This window comes from Vicugna pacos, chromosome 4 (genome assembly GCF_048564905.1).
Source record: "Vicugna pacos chromosome 4, VicPac4, whole genome shotgun sequence".
NCBI classification, from domain to species: domain Eukaryota; kingdom Metazoa; phylum Chordata; class Mammalia; order Artiodactyla; family Camelidae; genus Vicugna; species Vicugna pacos.
The window spans coordinates 50,112,214-50,133,931 of record NC_132990.1 but is presented as its reverse complement, the minus strand read 5'-3'; the positions used below and the strand labels follow the sequence as shown (position 1 = coordinate 50,133,931).

Sequence of the window (21,718 nt, the reverse complement as noted above, 5' to 3'; positions counted from 1 at the left end):
AGATGTTCTTCATTCTACTGTCGTCTAGTACAGCTGACCCTTGAACAACACAGGTTTGAACTGTGCAGGTCCACCTATAGACAGATTTTTTTCAATAGAAAATACTACAGTACTACACCATCCCCCAGACGGTTGACTCTGAGGATGTGGAACCATGGACATGGAGGAACTGCATGTACAAGGGCTGACTGTGAAGTTATATGGGGATTTTCCATGGCAGGAAGGGTTGGTGCCCCTAACCCCAGCCTCCTCCCCATGTTCAAGGGTCAACTGTGTATCAGTCTTTTCTTCTATTGTTAATCACTTTGTGCATCCAGTTTAAGACATCTTTCTGACTCCTGGATTATAGTTATTTTCCTGTTATCTTCCTACATCGGCCTTTTCATGTTTAGGCTTTCAGTACACCTGGAATTGACATTTGAATATGGTGTGAGGTAGGGGTCAAGTTTCATATGTCTGTCAAATTGTCCTATCACTGGATTAATTTTTCAGTTATATCAAAATGCAACTACTGCCTTATTTTAAAAATAGAAACACTCCTAAAGTTAGTGAAGTAGGAACTACTTATTGGTAGTAAATTTTGGTTTTTTTCTTTCTTTTCTTTTCTTTTGGTTAGGGAAAGAAACCATTACTAAAAAAACACTCATACTACTTTATTTCACTTAAACATTCGTGTGTCAGGATATTTTTACTTTATCATAAATGATTATTTAAATCACTAGTATAAAAATTCCTCAATTTTGAATCACTTTATAAATAATAATATAAATTTTAAAAACCTAGAACATTTTACATGAAAAACTTAAAACATCTGGTCTTTCTTTCTGTTCTCACTTTTCTTAGATTTTCTGAAATAAAAATAAGGAAATGATTTTAAGAATTTTTATCTCTGGTCTGGTCTTCTCCCCTGAAATCCACTCAATATTTCCAATAGTTTATATATCTCCACACAGAGTCTATTAGCTTAAACATATACTATGTTCAAAATCAAAATTTTAAGCTTCCCAGTCAAGCTGAGTAAGGGGTCACCATACCAGCCTCTCAGACCTTAATACTTGGCTTCACATTTTGACACCTCCTTTTCCCTATCTTCTGTATCTAAGATGTCAGTTCTAATAATTCTAATTAAAAACTTCAAAAAGTCTTTAATATTTTTTTCTTCATTCCCATTGCTCCATTCTTAGCCCAGGGCCTGCCTGCTTCATCTCTGGACCACTGCTAAGCCCTCCACCCTGTCCCTCTGTCAACCCATCCTGCCTATCAATTAGCAAGCACACAACGGGTGTCTGACACACGTAAGCTATCGCTCCGCCTGCCGTGGAGGATACGTGTGAGCTCCCTCTGTCAAGGAGCTCACAATCTATTTGGGATGACTGGCACAGACAACTAGTTAGACACTATGAAGGGTGGTGAGATCTGGGCACATGAGAGGCAAACTCAAAGTTCAATGTGGTGGTGGTGAGGCACCAGGGAAGGCTGCATGGTTAGCTTGGGAGGTCATGGAGGATACTTACAAACAAAAATGGTGGGGAGAAAATAAGCTGCAGGCTGAAGGAACAGAGTAAGAGTGGTTTGGAGGGGAGCATGACCCCTGGCTGAGCATGGGGTTCAGGAACCACCTGAAGGTCCAGTATAGCTGCTGCAGGAACAGTAGACAGTGAGTTTGGGCAGAGAGACTGTAAAAGGCCTAGGTCTTTGGTCTGGACTCTGGGTAATGCAAAGCCATTCAAGCTTTGGGGTGATTTGGGGTGAGAGGCATGCTGGTTTGCTTGGGCTGTGCCTCCAGCAGCACCCCTAGCAATGCTGCTGTGCTAAACACAGTCTGGTGACCACTTGCTCTAGGACATACACATCACTACACTGCGGTAGGGCTGAGTCGTAAAATCCTTAACCTAACTGGAGAAGAACCAAGCACCGCAAAGAAGACAACACGAATAGAGAGGGAAGCTCTTCACCTTAAGATCATAAAGCCTAGAAATGATAAGGTAGTCAGTTTTTATATTGATAAACAGTTTTATTCTAATATTATAGTAATAATTCAAGTGCAATTCTCCTTGAAAAGTCAACTCTGTTAAAACAAAACTTGTTAAATATCTTCCATCAAACATAAGCATACTATTCAATCTTCACAGCAGTCAGAGCCATGTAGCAGAGGTAAGATTTTTTTTTAAAGCCTACTACATTTTGTTATTGCTAAAATATCCGAATTAGTTGTCAAGGTCTCAGAAGCAGCGATTAATTAACTTTTGAAAGCTCTACCAGATACTCTGACATAAAATCATGAATCCAGATATCCGTGTCTGGTAGCGATGTGTCCACTAAATAAACCACTACTTTCCGGTCCCAAGGGTTAGCATTTTCTATAACCGTCTGCACCAGTGCTACCAGAGGCTTCTTCTCCACATGATTTCGAAACACCATCGAAGCCTCCTCAGACCACTGGCTGCACTTCACTCCTAGGAGAAAGACAGGGAGTTCGAAGAGCAGTGAGGGTCAAATTGAACCTTTCTTTGATCTGCTATAATGGAAAAATACTTAGTCAATCCCAAAGTACTTTAAACACACCAGGTTAGACTTGCCTAACTGAAAAACACATGCCGAACAATCTTAAAACAGTTTTGCTTACAGTATTTCTATTCTGAACAGGGTTACCCTGCAAACCTTCACCTGTAGACACAAACGGCATTTGAGGTTGAATGCTGTGTTACAAAAGGCAGTTATCATAATGACTGCCTGCTTCCACGGACTGACAATGGAGAAGGAAATATCAGTATCAATAACATTTCTGTTATTTACAGATTTCCCCCCGATGAACCAAATAATAAGAAAAAAAAAGGAAGAAGAAAAAGAATTAACACACTTACAGTATACTAATTTTTCAAAAGTACATAAAACATCATGGTAAAAGAAGTGGATTTAAAGTCTGGAGACTCAGTTACTACTTCCAGCTCTTCCTCTATCAAGTAGTGTGATCTTGGGCAAACCAGCTGATCTCTCAGGCCTCAGTTTACACATTATAAAATAAAGTGGTTGGACGAGACGAATTTTAAGTCCCATGCATTTCTAAATCCCCATGACTTTTAAACTTGAGAATTCTGAATTAGGTTTTAAAACATCACTGAGACAAGAATATGTATTTTCAAGAAATACTATTAAGCTAACATAAATTAAGTCCACAAATACTAGATTAAACTATAAATTATGCCCTATAGTGAAGGTTGAGGAGTTTCACATATAATTTAAATGACCTATCAATATAGTGAATGGGCTAAGTTCTTTGATTAACAAGAATTTCCCACAAGAGAAGCCTAGGATAGCCTCCAGGTTGCTGTCTCAGTGACTGTGACAGCCAAGCCCTCTAGCCCGAGAGAGAACTTGATGAAATGAAGTGGCTGTGGGGCCCCTGGCACAGAGCGAGCACCGGTGACTGTCAGCCACGGTGCTGGCGCCCAGGGGGTGAGGGTGCTGCGCACGCTTTCCTCCCGGAGACTCCCTCACTGGGTAGTTTGATTGTCATGTTTAATAAAATGTGTTGTTAGCAAAACCTAAACATTTAAAAAGTGAAAATGAAAAATGTAACCATTAATTCTTAAGAAGCCATTTTGAGGTTTGAGTTCAAAGCAGATCAATGGCTGCCATGTCATGTGCAAAATGCCATTTTGGCTTCATATCTGTCTACCATGGGAGTTCCCTTTGAATTCTAGTAGGAGACACAAAGGAACTGGCAAATACTTCAAAATAAGACTCTATATACGTATCTTCAATAAAAGTTGCTAATAAGAAGAATTTATATACACAATTTCTTTCATTTCTGAGATCAAATAACTTTTGCCACTGCTAAGTGTATGGGGTGAGGAGTCAGGGGGGCACCGTGGGGTCACAACCCCCATATCCCAGCATAGCGGGCCACCTCAGCCCTCTTGGCGTCCACACCCTCTGCTAATGCCCACAGGCCTGGGTGGAGTTTCACCTAAGTGCTTGAGCTACCTACCGGTAGAGTGCACACAGGAGCTCCAAGATTTGCACTGCTTTCTCAGAAGATAAAACAGAAATCTCATCAGACTCTACACCTATTAACTCAGCTCCTCAAATTTTAGGACAGTCACTAGGCTAGTGGGAGTGTGATGAAATCACACATTTGTGTGCCATTCATTGTGATGCAACTGGAAACTCACTTGGCCATGAAAATGGCCATAGTCAATGACCCAGGCATGTTTTATAACTGTAAAAATCCATTATGTAGATGCATTATAATTTATGCAATAAATAATAAAATATTAATCGTGCAATGTTCTTCTCCTCTTGGTTATTTAGGTTGTTTCATTGTTTCCGTTTGTTTGTTTGGGCTAGTATATAGAGTCGTGGGGTTTTTTTCTTTGTGCTACAATAAAAATGTAAACAACCTAAATGTTCAACAATAGGAAAATACTGATTACAGAATATTTTGCAGCTATTAAAAACCATAACCAAGACCATCAAACAACCACCCAAAATGTAACTGGGAAAATAAAAAACGCTAAATGAAGAAAGCAGAATGCAATATTGTTCCTGTATAAGAGTACAGCTTTAGAAATATACTCATAGTGGAAACCAGATACAGAAAGGAATATGGAAAAACAGAAACAGCAGATACAGTGGGAGGACATGACCTTCATAGATCATTAAACATAATCAGTGGGCCAACGATTCTGTCCTCCCAAAGTACTCAGGACAAAATGACAGTATAAACTATGTTGTGGCATGAATTCAAATTCCCCAGAAATTACCTGCCAGTTGAGCTGTGACCGCTTGGAACGGCAGCTTTCGGAACATGTCCACCAGGGGCTGCACTTTTCGTATGTTGACTAATTCGTGCTTGCCATAGTCCAGCTCATACACGGACACCAGTCCATTGGTCAGGATTCCTTTTAAAAGCACCCTGTGCCACCTAGATGTGCATTGTGTTAAAAAAAAGAAGAAAAAAATGCAAAGAAAAAAATGCACAAAGTCAACACAACTGTTTTAAGGGTAACATTTTATGCTAAAAAGAAAAACTTATATGAATGTTGTTTATCAAAATATAAAACTGTCCTGTTGTAGAAGTTTGTAAAGAGACAGCTGCTTCTTTTTCCAAAAGTCACTATTCTCTGCTTTGCCACTGGCTCATTTGATGGAATTTGTTCACTCAACATCCTTTTATAGGCCTCATGCTAGTAAAGGAGAATGACACACCACCTACTGGCCACCATTAAGCAGGAGGAAACCAGTGCCAGGGAGGGTGATCAGGACAAGGCTAGTGTATCCCTTCACCACAATGGGGAGATAGGAGACAGCCACACGTTTGGGACAAGGTCCATGTGTGGAAGGCAGAGAGAGGCCAGTGGGACCAGGGCAGGCTGAGGACAGGTGTGAGAAGAAAGGCATGGGAGGCTCTGCAGGGCCTGGTGGTTCGGAGCCAGGCAGCCTCCATGCAGCTGGAAGGCAGAATGTGGAGGGGGAAGGAAGGGAAGTCGGGCTAGGAAGGCAGGCCGGGAAGAGATCACGAAAGTTCTGAACACAAACTGATTATTTTAATTATGCCAAGTAAGGAGAGTAAAAAAAACAAAACAGAACAAAACACAAAGTAATCCACCACGTAAAATAAAGAACCTAGGGGTAGGAGAGTACAAGGGAAAGAGAAGAGAATGGTTTCGGATCTGGAGTTCAAGGTGCGAGAAGGAAATTCACATGAATATACTTTCCCGCTCTGGGCCTACATCATCACCATTAAGATGAGAAAAGCCTAGACTTCAAAGCTCAGGTATGAAGGACCACTTTAAACATATAGTTTTGATTACACAATTTAAGAGTATTATTACACTAAGGAAAGGAAGACTGTTCATAATGTCTATAAGGAAAATGTCCCTGCTCCTGAGTGGTGTGACTTGGCCCCTGCCTTGGGCAGCACACCCAGCCACTCTCTGAAGCAGGCCCTTCACTGTAACACACGCTGGGTGGGGCGGGCCAGACTGGACCGGTTCTCCAGCTAGCGCGCACTGGTGGGAAACCGGTATAGGAAACCCACACGACAGCTGCTACAGGGGGAACCACAGTAAGAAAGCTACAAAAAGGCCAACTTCAAACACTGTGTATAATTGAGGGGTTCCGAGAGGGAGGCCAGAAACCTTCAGATAAACCCAAAGTGCATGCAGCAAGCAATAATCCATGAATCACAGAGACAACGGGGACACAAAAGCTCTCAACGTAAGTACACGAGCTTTGGGGGCCACATAGACTTGAGCTGGAGCCCCAACTGGGCCATTTTCCAGTTGAGTCACTCTGGGCTCTTTATTTAACCTCTCGGAGCCTCAGTTATCTCACGTGTAACATTTAGTTTCAATTTACTTGCAGAAATAGCATACATAAAGTGTTTAGATTGACATATAACAGGCACTTTGCACATGGTAGCCAGTATCATTATCATCTTAAGTATTATTAAAACAAAGATAAGCTGTGCAAATAAGAACCTCGGATCAAACTGAAGAGAAATTTCCGAATGTGGAAATGCCAGTTTGGTGCAGATTGCTAATTTGTGTAAGTGCAAAAGTATATAAAAGCATTTGGTCTACACCGATATCACTGTCTTTAAATTGTACAAGACAAATGATTGGCGGAGGTCTGTGCTTTTAGGCTGTAAATAAGAGGTACAAACAGTGAGGAGAGAACTATCAGAAAAACTGATGGAGAAAATCTATTTAGCTTTCAACTTTTAAAACTAATAGCTTAAATAAAGGCCTCAGTTTTAACTCCATTACCAATTTTAGTGCAAGGCTCATGTGAATCACCTGGAGAGTTTCCTTAAAACACAGATTCTGGGGTTCCACTGCCAGAGATTCTGACTCAGGACGCCTGGGGTGAGGAAGGAGAATCTGAGGTTGCCCAGGTTATTCTTAAATTGAGATAGATTTGGAAACCACATAATCAAAAGTGTACCTGAAATTCCTAAGTGTTAACTTACCAGAGCTGGGAACAAGGTTTAGTAAACAGTCCTGGGTTGTAAGCAAGACAGAAACTCTAAACAGTTATTCAGTTCATAAATTTTTCAAAAATATCAGATAATCTGTCCCTATATGTAAGACACCTCGTGATTATCTGGGACAAATTAACTGGTTAAAGCCCAAGAGTCCTGAGGCAGAGCTGTTCAACCCACAGGGGAGTAGGGATGAAGTCTAAGTTCTCCAGTGTGGGGGTTCTAGTCACACAACCCTCGCCTCCAAGTAGGACCCCCCCACCACTAATCACCATTAATCTGCTCCTCAGATAGTAGTGAGCATTAGCTTGGTTTTGACTGTGATTAAACTATCCAATGGCAAAGAGTTCTAGTGAGGCAGATTTATACAAATGATGTTCCAGTATTGAACCCATTTATGCTTACAGTTGTAAATAACATGACATAGTAAAAATATTTTTTTAAGATGAAAATCTTGGGACATATAAGTTGAGTGCTTTTTAGAATGAGAGCTACTCTACTTTTCATTTTTAAGAGTTGAAAATTAGGGTTTTTTTTTCCCCTATAAAAATGACATTTTATAAATGACTATGCTTGCTATCTTAAGAATGAATGAAGGTATTTTATAGAAAAAATAAGCAGTTGGCCTTTTAAACTATGTGTGTGTGTGTGTGTGTGTGTGTGTGTGTTGGGACAGGGAGGGTGGGGGAGAGACAGTTCTTTGTGTTCAGCATCATCAGATGAGCTTGCTCGCTTCCCCTATGAAAAAGGGGATGGGGTGGGGCAGCTGTGCCACTGTCAGGGCTACCGTGGAGTGAGTGCAGTGTGTGGGATGGGACCAGCACATACTGCGGGCTTCAGGAAAGGAGGGTGTGGTTCAAAATGCACAAACATGAGAAAACAGATTGAAAGTGCTGCACAAAGGTAAGGAATTATGAGTCTCAATGTCCAAAGGCCAAGGAGCAGTGAAATACGTGTGGCTGCCCCTTATAAAGGGTGGTACAAGCTCTCCAGGAAGCAACTGACAGCATACATCAAAAATCCTGTAATCCTTAAACAAGTGATTTCTCTTCTAGAAATCTATACCATAGATAAAATATCAGAGATCTGAATAAAGATTTAGGTTCAACATTATTTATGACAGTGAAAAATCTGGGAGAAAAAACCTACCAAAAATGGCAAGTAAACTATGATTTCTCCATATGATGGACTATTTAGCCATTAAAAATGTTTATAAAGAAATCTTATCACGTGGAAAAGTGTTCACAGAATTATGTTAAGTGAGAAGAGTCAGTATGAAATTATATATAGTAATATATCAACTGTATAAATATATATAGGAAATAACCTAGAAGAAATACATTAAGTAGTTCAACAAGGGTTATGTTGGCTGGCTGATTTTTTTTTTTTGCATTTTCTCAATTTTCTCTAATAAACATTTTATTTTAAATTTAAAGAGTCATTAAATAAAAAACATTTTCTGAATAGAAAAGTATTTTTCTAACAGCAAACTAGAAAACACATTGAAAACTTCACTTTAGATATAATTAGTTTTAACAGGAAAATGGTCACTAGATTTTTAGATAAATGATGACATTTTAACTAACAGAAAATTGCACAAGTCATTAGTCTCGCTTCACATTCAAAATTCCCACTTGTGCAGTTCAACGTCCCCCTGCAGGGATTAAGGGCTCTTGGTATCATTCTACACACTTTTCTTAGGAGGAGAGTAAAATGCTTTGTCCAAGGACCTACTTATTTTCCACTTTTGCAGCATACACTTGGTCTTTTTCCACTGCTATGTGGCGCTCCTCAGACACACTGTAATACAGAATCATCTCTTCCATCAGAACTTCCAGCTTATGTATCTCTTGCCATGGCTGGATGACAAAGTAGCCCGGGTGACAGGCCACAGGCACGTACACATCCATGTGTTCCCCTGGCTTTGACAAGTGAAGAGGAGGTGGCAGTTCCTCCACGGAGAAAGAGCTGGTGTGGTCTACCACGGACTTTTTGAGGACATCCGTGAGGCTCTTTCTCAAATTCTCTCCAGTGTTGCCCAAAATGGGGGTGTTAGCAATTTTGCTGTTGGGGGAGCCAGCTCCACTAGATACAGCACTCAAAAACACATCTTTCTGATGCTTCCACAAGTCTGCATTTGTAATCTGGCGATTGATACTGCGATGAGGATCAGGGAAGTTCTTGGGGGTAAATAAATAGATATGTGCGATCCCTCTGGTTTCATCCACTTTTGTAACCTTTGGAAAACACAAAAGACCAATTTAAGAAATCCAATTTCACACTGGATTCTGAGAGGTGGTTATAATATTAACATTAAATATCAAAAACCTGTATTTTGAAAAAAAAAAAACACCCAACTTGCTAAAACCAGTCTATTTAAGGTCAGGGGAATTACCTATCACAGCTGTAGCAGTGAATAAGCGCTTAGGTCAAAGTAGTCTAGAAACCAGTAGCAAGCTTACAGAAATGAAAAAGTTACTAACCTCTAAAACTCTGACAATACCTTATGACTGCTAAAAGGAAGTGATTCTATATACCATAATTAAAATTTAAAAAAGTTAATGACATGTTAAAACACTCTGAGTATAAAGAACAGCATGATGAATCCCCATGTGCTCATCACCCAACTTCAACAATAAAAAGTAATCATAGCACCCCGCTTAATGCTGGTGGTGCACCCTCAGACTGCGAAGGGGAGAAAAAGCTCTGACTTCCACCATTCCCTTCGGGACCTCTGGTCCAAATTCCTTCTTTGGTCCTAATATCTGCTCTCACCCCTCGCCCTCTCCCTCAGTTACACGTGAGGAGAGGGACCTTGGAGAAAGAGAGGAAGAAAGCTCTACTAAATAGGCCAAAATTACAGTTACAGTTTTGCACCTTTTGCCTGGGAGACCTCTGACTACCTCACTACCCCTTTCTGCTGGGCAGGGAGTGTCCGTGTGGGAGCACCACACACCGACAATGGGGACTGTGCTGCGGTGTGGCCCAAAGGGCTGGGTGACTGTTAATTCTTTTCATCAGCTCCTCTGTCTTATCTCAGGAGTAACAAAAATGAGACACTTCTAGCCACAACTACCTTTAATCAAATTGGGCTAGAAATGAAAAGCAGGGACATGTGCATTTATCAAGAGATACATGATCCTCTGCTGGGGACTTAATTCCTTATCACGAAGGAAAATAGGAGCAGAGAACTGTTACCTCATTGATAATTAAAAAATTACATAAAAGGTTTAAAAGAAGTACTGGAGATAGAGGATAAACTCTTAAATACAAATTAAACCATGAAACATCGCATAGCTACACATGCAACCGATCTCCTGATTGTAAGTATGTCAGATATGAAAGCATCAGTTTATCGTATGACAAACCTCTTCCACAAAACCCAGATGAGTCATTCTGGCTGATGGCTCCCTTTTTCAAGACCAATAAGGTAACTAACCTTAATGCTACAGTCCGAGCAATTCAAAACAGAATCTCTTAGCCAAAGCACAGCATCTGGTGTCCACATGCCAATAGATTGTGGAAGATCTGCTAAACAGCACTTTATAGCCTGAAAAGAAAACACAATGGAAAAGCAAACACACCATCTTAAAATAGGTACTTATGAGTAATGTCAATATGACGTTCCTACAAGTCGAATGTTGCCAAGATTGAAAGCAAGCAACAGCAATAGCTAATAATGACAATCTCAGCTCTCGGGCTGGAGCATCTGCTATGTTCCTGACTCTATTTATATTACTACCACTGTCTTTACTCCTAGCATGAGCCAGGGTTACACCAGGCACTTCACGTACTTCTCACCCTGCAGGGCAGTGTGACAGGCCAGCGCTGTAATCTCATTTTACAGAATGGAAACAGACTCAGAGATACTAACTTGCGTGAGATCACAAAGTCGTTAAGACAGAATTGGAACCTGTATCTAGGTCTTCCCTCTAAGCCCAACTGAAAAAATGAAGTGTCATTTGGATGAAATCTGACTCTTGTTGCAAAAATCTTTGTGGAGGCTTCCTGCTTCATTCAGCATTTCCTGAGTACCTTGTGGGTGTCAGGCATTTGTGCTCACCTTTTGAAGGGGGTTGTAAAGAGAATGGAGGGTAAGAAAAGCTGAAATCCATTGATACCTAAAAGCCTCATTTTCCCTGATGCTTTTCTCCTCCCCTCATCACTGCACAGGCTTCTGCAGAATGGCTACAGCAGGCAGTAAAAGGTGACTTCAGGGACTCCCTTTCATCTCAGGGAAGCCTTTGAATTGATGGAGGCAATTTTGTGAAAGGGACAAAACTTACTTCCAGGATTCCTGGATGCCTTCTTTCTTCTGAGCCCCATCTTCCCTGTCATACACTCTCTTCACCCTGGGGCTTCAAGTCTCCCACTGTGCCCCTGGGTGAGGCACCTTTCTGGGTGGGGAGGAGGCCACTTAGAGCAGAGAAAGCAGACTCTAATACTGCAGGCACCAGGCAGGAAATGACGGAGTGAGGAGGGCCAGCTGGGGCCTGCGTACTGGACAGCACGCCCTGCAGAGGAAGATGCCACTTCCCAAGCTCCCACAAAGGGCTGTCCCATAAAGGAGATTATGCAACAAAATCAGATTTTCTAGTCTGTCAAGAGAAGCTAGAAGTGGGCAACCAATTCACACTTCAAAACACTACATGAACCAAGAGCCTACACCCACTATTCATGGGTCAGCGTTGGCCGACAGGCCATCAGTTTGCTATTCTGAACCTCCTGGGGAGATGCTGTTAGCCAGAGGCTTGGCTTAGCTGGCTTTAAAGGTTCCCCCAACTTAACATCTATCAAATAATAAATCTAGATTAACAGAAAAAATTATAGTGGCTTTTACTACACTTGTGGAACTTTCAAACAGTCAGAACCAGTGGGATGGATCTCCCTTCCCCTCCAGCCCAGGGAACCTTTTCTAGGTAACGCAGGCCCTGGATGGATGTTCCAACGAGGGGTGCAGATGCCAGAGGTGTTATCAGTGAAAGTAGCGCTTAAAGGTCTAACAATTTTCAGTATTATAGCAGAGCAACTATAAAAGTAAATGTGCTTTTGAAAACTGACTTGAACTCAAGTTAAACAGCTTCTCTGTAATAGAGCAGTCACTGCAACACTGACTACAGTGAGAGAAATTTAAAAAGCCATGCTAATTATGGTCAAGTGCTTTTTATTCACTGAGTTTTGACACATAAGATATCTTCTGGTAAATATAGGTCAAGAGGTCTTTTGAAATTATAGAATATTGAATAATTTTATTTTCAAAGCATGATGGATTTCTGTATAAAATCCTCTACTCCTAAAGTAGGAAATAGTTCTTAATAATTTTAATTAATTCAAAATAATTCAAACTTCTTATCATCTGAATTTTAATCAATAAAGGAAGGACAGACTGAAGTTAATCTTTTCACTAAAATCTATGGGGAAAAGGTCACATAAGAAAACGATTAAATATAAACATATTTACGAAGAGAATGGTTACCTAATTAAACTAAGAACTCTGGAAGTAAATATTTACATATAATATCCTGAAATTATTTAAAAGTCAGCACTGGCATCTAATTATTAAAATGGAACCTCTACCTGGACAACATAGCCTAATAACTTCAACATACTTGAAAGCAAACATTTATCAAACAATATTCTGTAAGTCTCTCTGGTCTTCTTGTCTAAGCAAAATTTTATGTCTGAAAACCAGTGAGCCACCACATTTGGATCATTTCCAATTTTGTTACAAACTCAGTCATTATCAAAAACTGAGAGGGCATCGCACAATGTGATCTCTTCCAGCCAATCTCCCAGGCTTGTAACATACAGTACCTGAGGTGGTATTGCAATCATTTCTTGTAGAAATCGAGGGGGAATTTCCCTGAGCTCAGACACTTTTACAGATGTCACAGTGCCAGAGTCCAGGAACTGAACATCGAGGGCCCGGCTGCTGTGAACGTTTGTGATCTGCAATGAGACAAGGGTAGGCTAATTCACTAGCATGTCCGAAAGACCAAAATGCTCCTGTGCAATTACATCTTGTACAACTCTAAACTGCACATAGAAAATAACAAAGACTGTCAGCGCTGATTAAATTCTCTCTTATTTTAAAATGTTCTCATTTACCCACTAGGTATTCTTTTACAGTAGAATTGATTTCAACACCTTGCTGTTAATTCATAAATATAGTAATAATTACTATGCTTTTAATTCTAGAATATCACTGATTATAAAACAATTTGATACATTATTATATACTGCTAATTATAAGATGCAGTCTGTTCTCCAAAATAACAGAATATGAGAAAAAAAATTGTGTCTTATCAATGGGGAAATAAATAAAAGAGAATTCAGGGACAGAATTTTACTTGTAGTAGGTAAACACTATATATTTTTAAAACATAACCTATTTTTGTATTTTATAGCTTAATCAGAAAGCCCAGCGATACTCTGTATCATTTTCCTAACTAAAAAATTAAAACTCAGAAAGTCATAATTAAAAAATGGAAAAATTATACATTGAATCAAAGCACTAACTACCTAGCTGTGACCAAACGGCAACATCACAATGTAAGATTCTGGGTGCACCTTTAAATGCCCACAATTGCCCCTAATAGGCCAAGTGACTGACTTTACCTCTACTCGTAACCATTTTCCTTTGCAATGGAAGAGGCAGATCTTCCCACAGAACGGTAATGAAACGAAGTACTCGGAGGTCATGTGCTGCAAAACAAACGCATGACACTTTTATTACTCTCAGCAAAGAGCACGCTGCTACGCTATCGGGAAAACCTTGCTGGGGCGCAGGCCGACTGTCTGACCCGTATGTAACCAGACTCCCGAGAGGCGTGTGCTGCAGTGGACACAGCGTGTGTACAGGGCCTGCAGGGCTCCTGCCTTGTTTCTCACACGTTTGTTGGTGGCAGACATCTATTCTCCTTCCTGGCACATGGCTCATATGTCAGCCCTGTTAAAATGTCTAAAAATGTTAGCATAGAGGTATGATTCATCCAGGCTCTGGTGCCATCAGTTAAATAGGAAGAGGGAGGACAAAAAGGAGGACTGCCTGGAGGAAAGGGAGGAGGTTGGGTCAGCTGGTTGTAAGTCCTCCTCTTTTCATCTTTTAACATTCAGATTCAAAGATAAGATTTTAATTTCAAAACAAATGTTATCAACACAAATATGGATATCAGTGCCAGCAAAATGGCTTCATCTTCCTCCTGTGGTGTAGCTTGAAGCTGGGATGTCACAGGGTGAATGTTCCTGCTCTCCCCAAAGGCAGCATCTCCACTTGGGTTACCAGGGCACTGGGAACTATCAAGAGTGCTTTCCACCACTACAGAGTATAAGCACATGCCTGCAAATGAGTAACTAGAGTCAGCCTCTCTAGTGTCTTAGATTTCTTCAAGATAGATTAGCGAATCAAACTTGAGTAATGATCTTGAGATACGTCTAAGATATCTGTAACATAGAAAGAGATAAAGCTACAGAACTGATGCTTCAATTGTAGGCTGTATGTAGTCTGAACATAAATTTAATCCAATTCAGCACATATTCTGGAATATCTCTTTTATGTAAGACACTAGATAAGGTTCTACAGTACCTGAATGAATTAGGTACTAACCAGAACCTGGTGAGGCTCAGTCTCTGCCTCTAAGAAGCCTACACTCTAGCACAGCAAACGAACATCCAAATAGCTAAACATAGTGCTGCCTACAAGTGCCATGAGGGGCTTGGGGTGCCCTGTAGGCTAGAGGGAAGGGTTCACTTCCAGGGTGAGGGGGTCAGGGTCGAAGTGGCATTAGAGTTCTGCCACTTGGAAATCACAGCCTATTATGGATTATGACTATAATGTCCTATTGGAGGTAAGGAGATCCCCTTAGGGCCTTAAAACAAAACCTCTAGAGATCCTGATTCAGAGCAGAATACTATAATTAAAGAGTAAAGAGGTTATTAACACATATATAAACTGCAGAACCGCACTGACCAAGGTGCAGCTTCTCTCAGAGACCACAAAGAACTTGGGGAGGGATGCCTTCGAAGTTTCATTCTCCTGCTAAACTCCATGGTCCCGTCCTTGCCCCGGCAGGGGAGCCAGCAGGCTCTGCAGACAGTGTCACAGGCAGCTGCACTGCAGGATCATCAGCTGCGCCCTGTAAACGGCCAACCTACCAGATGGGAGCACCTCCTATGTGCCGGGCACTGCGCTAAGCAGCCTGTGACTAGTCCTCATGACAACCCTGCGGGTGCTCACTATTACTAACCTCATTTTACCATGCAGAAACCAGTGGAGCTTTGTTTTTGTTAAGTTCTGAAGTCTGGGGCTCTTACCCTCTATTTTAGAGTTTCTACCTTAAACTATTCAAAAGTTACTCACACATATACAACTCAGTGACCCCTCTTGTTCACAGTGTTAGGACTCGTTGCAGAGGTGGGTGCTGCTCGGCCATACCTTACAATGGAAGTAGTCCTCTATCTTGTGCAGAAGGTCGCTGAGCTTGTTCAGACCCTTACAAGGCACCTGGCAGTAGAGCGTGCCGTCGGAGCAAATGTTAGTCACTCTGACATTTGTGTACATGGCATCAACCTGGAACAAAGGACACACTAAGGATGCTTAAGAACAAAGTGCAGCTCTTCCCTACCTCAGGGGTATCTACCTAAAGAGCTCATAGAAAGTCCTTGCATTTTACAATCTTCTGAGCAAGTTAGAGGATAGACAGGACAGAATGAAATTCATAACATAAATGTGAATAACTCATTTGGATGCTGCTCCTTCCAAAAGGAGTATCTGGTGTCCTTTGTGTCAGACACAAGGTAGACACTCTGTATATATTACATTACTACCACTTTAGGCTAAAAATATCTTTAATTCTGGTTTGTCTTCTCCCCATTAATTTAGGAAAAGAATTATTATATAAAACATTTTTCTAACATTAACAGAAATGAAAATTAAAAACTCACAAAATCAATCCCATTATCAGCCTGCTTTCTAATCTGTGTCTACAGGATCCATGAATTTTAGTAACTTTTAAAAATTATAATCACAGTAATGGTTTAATTTTAGCCATTTTAAGTCAAATCATAATACAAAGATGATTCACTGTTCTACTTATTAAAACAAATATTTTCCCAATGTTGCTACAGTCTTTCAAATGATCATTTTTAACATTTCGCCCTATTCTCTAGAGTGGCTGCTTTATAATTTATTTAAAGGTTTCCTTCCTTGCAGACATCTACGTTCCTCACATTTTAAAAATGGTAAAGCTAGTAATTTACTGAACATCTTCACTGATCTAAATTTTCCCTACTTTTGAATTATTTTTGAATGATTCCCTATTATCTTTGCAAAATAATTTCATGTAAAATTAACATATGATCACTGTAGAAACTGAAAAATAAGACAAAAATCCAATTCCTAATAACTACTCCTTATGTTTTGGCCTTTCCCTCTCTTTTTTTCCTCAGTACATATGTAATGTGTCTCTCTCTAATGTTAGCCTAAAACGTACAGCACGCTCTTCTGATGAATTTCTTTCCTATGATGCGTGTGAATAAATGACAACAGGGTCCCAGGAGTACCTGAAGGTGAACCTCCAGTGACTTGTCACATATGGCCTTTAAGCAGGTGGCATTGATGTTGATGTCGTCTTCTCCTGAGGTATCATACAGAACGACGAGGGGAACATCCGCTTTTTCAAGTATTTCCACTGCGAAGATCTTCCCGCAAGTTAAAGACTCAACCACCTTCACTAGATCAGGATCATCACTTAGAACTTCCAACCCTGAGAAACATTGAATATTTATGTTTCTACTTAATTGGAGGACTCAATTTAAGATGTACAGATTGACTGTATTTGTTTTGGCTACTTTTTACAATTATGAACCTACTACAAAATTCTTAAATTTTATAGAGAAGCTTTGTTTTACAGTCTTCTTTATAGTATCCACCCTTAGGTTTAAAATATATGTATTATAATGGGAATGCCCTTTTGAATGATTACACTGATGTGGGCAACCTTAAAACAAGAGTTGATAATCAATCTGAACTTCTATCTTAGTTGAAACAGCCTTCAGTTTATATACAAACACATATTTAAGACAAAAAGGTTAACACATACAAGAAGCTATCAATCAATTATGTCTGCCAGTCATGCATTTGTAATGTTCTTCCTAAAAATAGGCCCTTTTTCATTTTCTAATTAAATATACACAATTATTTCTTTCATGAACATACACTTAAGGAAAATTTACACAACCTCGCTCCTCCTGTCCTTTCTTTTTAAGTACACCATGATGGCCCATGATACCAAAGAACTTCCTGATTTATCAAAGAAAGATTAAACAATGTTTAACATAATATGGTTATTAGGTGAATTTTACCATAGTTTAATTATTCTTTAAATTCTTGGAATATTGTAGTTTCATGTATAATATGTATGACAACTCTAAGTGAATCTATTAAACTAAGTAAACTACACCATCATTTCCCCAATGGGACTGTCATATCTATTCCTGTATTTTTCTTCTTTAAATCCGTAAGCACAAGTTCACAGACTCCCTCTGACCTACCTTTCTCTTGTTCTTATTCTGTTCTCCAGACACATAACTTTATAGCATTTATCACACCTTTCATTTCAGTATCCTAAATCTTTTCCTATGTGCTTGATATGTTCTCTTCAAAACTAACTCCCATGGGTTTATAACCAGTTTTTATCTGATTATATGTGAGCTTTATCTCACAGACAGAGCCAAACCCAGCTTCTCTGAGATGAAGACTCATCCCTGCTGCGAAAAAGGTACTTCTTCACAGGTCTGATTTTCATGAAAACAGCTCTGATCATTTTCTGAATTTAGCTCAGGCTTTCCTGGCATGATGCATACACATTCCAATGTCTTTCCTCATCACTAAGTGGCCTCTGTGTGTCCTCCATACCTCTGCTTACCCCTAAGTGTCATTCTCACATGTGTACTTTCCTGTGCTTCCTCGAGGAGGAAAGAGAAGAGCAGTGATACGTGACTGTGCCAGGGACTGCCTGAGACCTGAAGCCGGGCTCGTGCTTGGGTGCATGAGGACAAGCAGCATCCAAAGAGCTCATCTCAGTGGGCAAGAAACTGAGAATTACTTCACAACAGGTGGAATAACATGATTTAAACTGATCAAACCCCCTGAAACAGGGCCTCTAGTGGCTGTTACTAGGGCAGTTAGGAAACCCCCCAAAAACCCCTGTAGGATGGCCAAGACATTTTTGTAATGAAATTAAATATGCAATATATGTTACATATAATGTAACCAAAATAGTAGAAACATTACAACATTTTAATAATGATCACACTGTATAAAGACAACATTAACATGAATTTATTATACCTTTCAAGAAACAACCTTGAGATTATAATACCTTGAGATACTTAGTATATTTTAGGATTTAACCACCCAGAAGTACAATGGTAATACACATCAAAATGGAGAGCACTTTAAAAAAAGTTCCTTTTACCTGCTAGCTTACACTTTGTAGCTTGGAATGAGAGTGAACAGAACTTCGGGTTCAATTTGTATGCTTTGCTCTTTTCAACATTTTCGCTAAAACCATAGTCAACATAGCATACCTAGTGGTAACAGAAACAAAGTTTAGTTTCAAATAAAATTCTTTATTCTCACTTCTTAAAAATATCACTTGATGCATTTAATTGGCTCCAATTTATTCCATAATCAGCACGTGAACTGCCTGGAAAATGCCAGGAGAGGGGCCCCTGACTTAGCACAGAAGAGGAAGGCTGGGGCTGGGATCAGGGAAGCTAGACTCCCTACTTCTGGGCACCCTCCCCCCTCCCCCATTCTCTTCTGGGCTTTTGCTAAAAAGAAGAGAGAAGACTGCTGAGCTCCAATGCCGTCTTTTGCCAGCTTCTCAGCAGCACACTATCTGGTCTGCCAGCCCTGACTGCCCCCACCCTTTCCTTAATACCGTGATGCCTGCATCATGTTATTCCTTCTTGATTTACACACTCCCACTAAGGATCTGTGTCCTTAGGCAGCAGTCTTTGTTTCTAAAGGAAGCATCATGCTGTGGTATTTATCAGATTCTAGATTCCCCACAGCAGCATTTGTGATGGCCTGCTCTCAGCAGTTACACTCCCGGGGACCAAGATGCTTTCTGTCAATGATGACAATTATGTCACGGCTGGATAACATGGAATTCTACACTGTAAAAGTAGATGCTTCTGGTTTTTTTCCAGGGCTGTGGGGTTGGGTTAGGCCTTCATCCAGCTCAGCAAAAGGTCCCAAGCCTGCTGGGCAGAGATCTGTGTTTGCAGAAACCTACATGGCACTTCCTCACCACTGGCACAGGTTGTTGAGAGCCTGGGTATTATTTTTAGAGTATTAATAAAACTTTCAGTTGAAAAGGACCATAGAATCAAAGCCCTTTCCTTTTTGAAGAAAAACAAAATCTAGAAACATAAAGCTGTGGTTTAGAATGATAACTCAGAATCTGAAGGAAAGCATTGAAACCTTAGTGTGCATTAAAACAAATGATGGTTATTACAAAAACAAAACAAATCAACAAAAAAGCAGGGCAAAGGCATGGCAAAGGCATACCAAGGAACACAGAGTTCTACTTTCTGCAGTAAAATAAAGTCCACGGCTTCACAGTATCTAGATTATGGTACTAAGTATACAAAACAAAAATTTCCCCATCAGAGAATCTAAGGGAAAAAAAGAACAGAGAGATGACTAATGCCCTTTCCTTGACCACCTGATAACTGGTCAGTGGGGCCTGGCGTCCCACGCTGGAAGCAGTCCGTATCGTGACTCTGGGCTCCCTGAGGCCTAGGTCGCTGGCAGGGCCCCCACCGCGCAACCAGCCATTTCTCAGTCCCAAATCACCACCTGCTCTTCCTTCCCAAAGGCCTTGGGATTCGGGCAGCTTTTGCTTCCTTTAATAGCTATCACCACCTACAACTTGGAATCTGCTCTTCCTAGGCCTACAATGGAGACACCATGGTCTGAGAATAGGACATAACATGTGAAATCACAATTCCTGGGCAGTTCAGAATGTATTCCTAGCACCAAGGGACTAGAGAATACCTGCTCTAAAATCTCAAAGGGTGTCTATAATGTTTGGAGCTTGTTTTCTGTTCTTGCTTTCTTCTTTTGACTCACGAGACCATGTATTTGTATGGCTGATGCAGTTCATGAATCATTTGCCTGTGGACTATCCAGCTGGACTCTCGCCAGCCTCCACCGTGTGTCCTTGCCCTGGGATCAGCACAAGCTGATAATCATAATCCTGGCATTGGGCCCCAGTCCATTCCTGGTTCTCTGGCCCCCTCAAGTGGCCACAGATCTCACAGCGCCACCTGAGTAATCACCAACAGACATCCGTGGGATGCAGGCCTGGGCCAGGCCAAACTGGAGCCAACCTGAGGGGGTGACCACAAATTCCCGATTCTCATACTCACCAAGATGTGTGGAAAGCAAGGAGAGAATCAGTATTTCTGCTGTCAGGCAGAATAAAATTCAAAGAGAAACAAGACTTGCTAAGTAGCTGGGGATTCTCCAGACAAAGGGAAAATTTAATCTGTTTCAATGGGAATATGGGGGCCAAGACCAGGCCAGGATCCCCACAACTGCTGCTATCTTCAGGACTCACTTCCGTACAAAACACCAAGCTACCCTCTCAGTCCGAACACTGGCCCACAGCTCTCAGCAGCAGTGACACAGCCGGCCGCTTCCTCCTTGGGGAGACTAGCCCAGTTCTGGCTTCCTTGGCACAGTCCTCTTGGCTTTTCTCCTTCTCTGGCCATTCTTACGGCCTCCTCTGCTCCTCTCGTGCCCACCATCTAAATGCTGGAGTGTTTCAGGGCCTGGTTCCGGGTCCCCTGCTCTTCCCCATGGGTGATTCTTTCTCTAGCTGATCTGATCTAGTCCCTTGACTTCAAGTAGCGCCTACATGCTGATGCCTCCCAACCTGCTCTACCTTTAGTCCCACCTTCTCCCCGAGCTCCAGGCTCGCCCATGTGAAATCTCATAGCTATTCCCAAACCTAACAGGTCCCACAAAATTCCTGACTCTCCTATAGACTGGCTCTTCTCCCTGACTTCCCCATTTCAATAAACGGCACCTCTGTCCACCCAGCTGCTCAAGTCCCAAGCCCAGCAGTCATCCTGAATCCTCTGTTCTTACCTTCCACATCCAGTGAATTAGTGTCCTGTCAGTTCTACCTCTGAACATATCCTGACTCCATCCTATTACCTCTGTCTCCGCTGCTGCCATCCTAGTTCAGGCTACACATTGCTGGCTACTGCAATAGGTCTTCTCTCCTTCTTTGCCCACAACAATCCATGCCCCACACAGGCACCAGAACAACCTTTGAAGCAACTGAACCAGATCCCATCTCCCTGCTTATCCCTTTCTTCACAGTTATTTTCTATGCATCCTGGTTATTTCCTTCACTGCATGTAAACTGGCTCATTTATTTACTGTGTATTGTTCACTATCTGTCTTTTTTCACTAGCATTTAAGCTTGAGAATAAGGACTTATCTGTCTTGTCTCCTTCCCTAGGACAGTGAAAAAAATGAATGAGAAGTATATCAGGTATATAGTACCTGATTTTATAGGTAAGGAATCAGAGAAGTTAAATAACTTTCTCAAGGCCACACAGCTAGAAATGGCAGAGTTGAGTCTCAAACTCAGGTCTAACTGATTCCAGAGCTTAAACTCCCAAAGTAGAAGTAAAGAAGGAAGGAAG

At 41.0% G+C, this 21,718-nt stretch overlaps 1 protein-coding gene across 4 annotated transcripts in view; it reads right to left on the bottom strand.

Moving 5' to 3' along the window:
- Positions 1–1,993: 1,993 nt before the first annotated feature.
- The window catches only part of TDRD7 (tudor domain containing 7), a 63,144-nt gene continuing 43,419 nt past the window's right edge, over positions 1,994–21,718 (bottom strand). For all 4 annotated transcript variants that reach the window (XM_072959778.1, XM_072959779.1, XM_072959780.1 and 1 more), the window contains 9 exons: positions 18,466–18,577; positions 16,550–16,752; positions 15,423–15,557; positions 13,607–13,693; positions 12,803–12,937; positions 10,428–10,538; positions 8,723–9,225; positions 4,767–4,927; positions 1,994–2,456 (listed from right to left, as the gene is read on the bottom strand). In XM_072959778.1, coding sequence (XP_072815879.1) covers positions 2,236–2,456; positions 4,767–4,927; positions 8,723–9,225; positions 10,428–10,538; positions 12,803–12,937; positions 13,607–13,693; positions 15,423–15,557; positions 16,550–16,752; positions 18,466–18,577 — 1,668 coding nt within the window. In that variant the 3' untranslated portion in view covers positions 1,994–2,235. The remainder of the gene's footprint in view (positions 2,457–4,766; positions 4,928–8,722; positions 9,226–10,427; positions 10,539–12,802; positions 12,938–13,606; positions 13,694–15,422; positions 15,558–16,549; positions 16,753–18,465; positions 18,578–21,718) is intronic.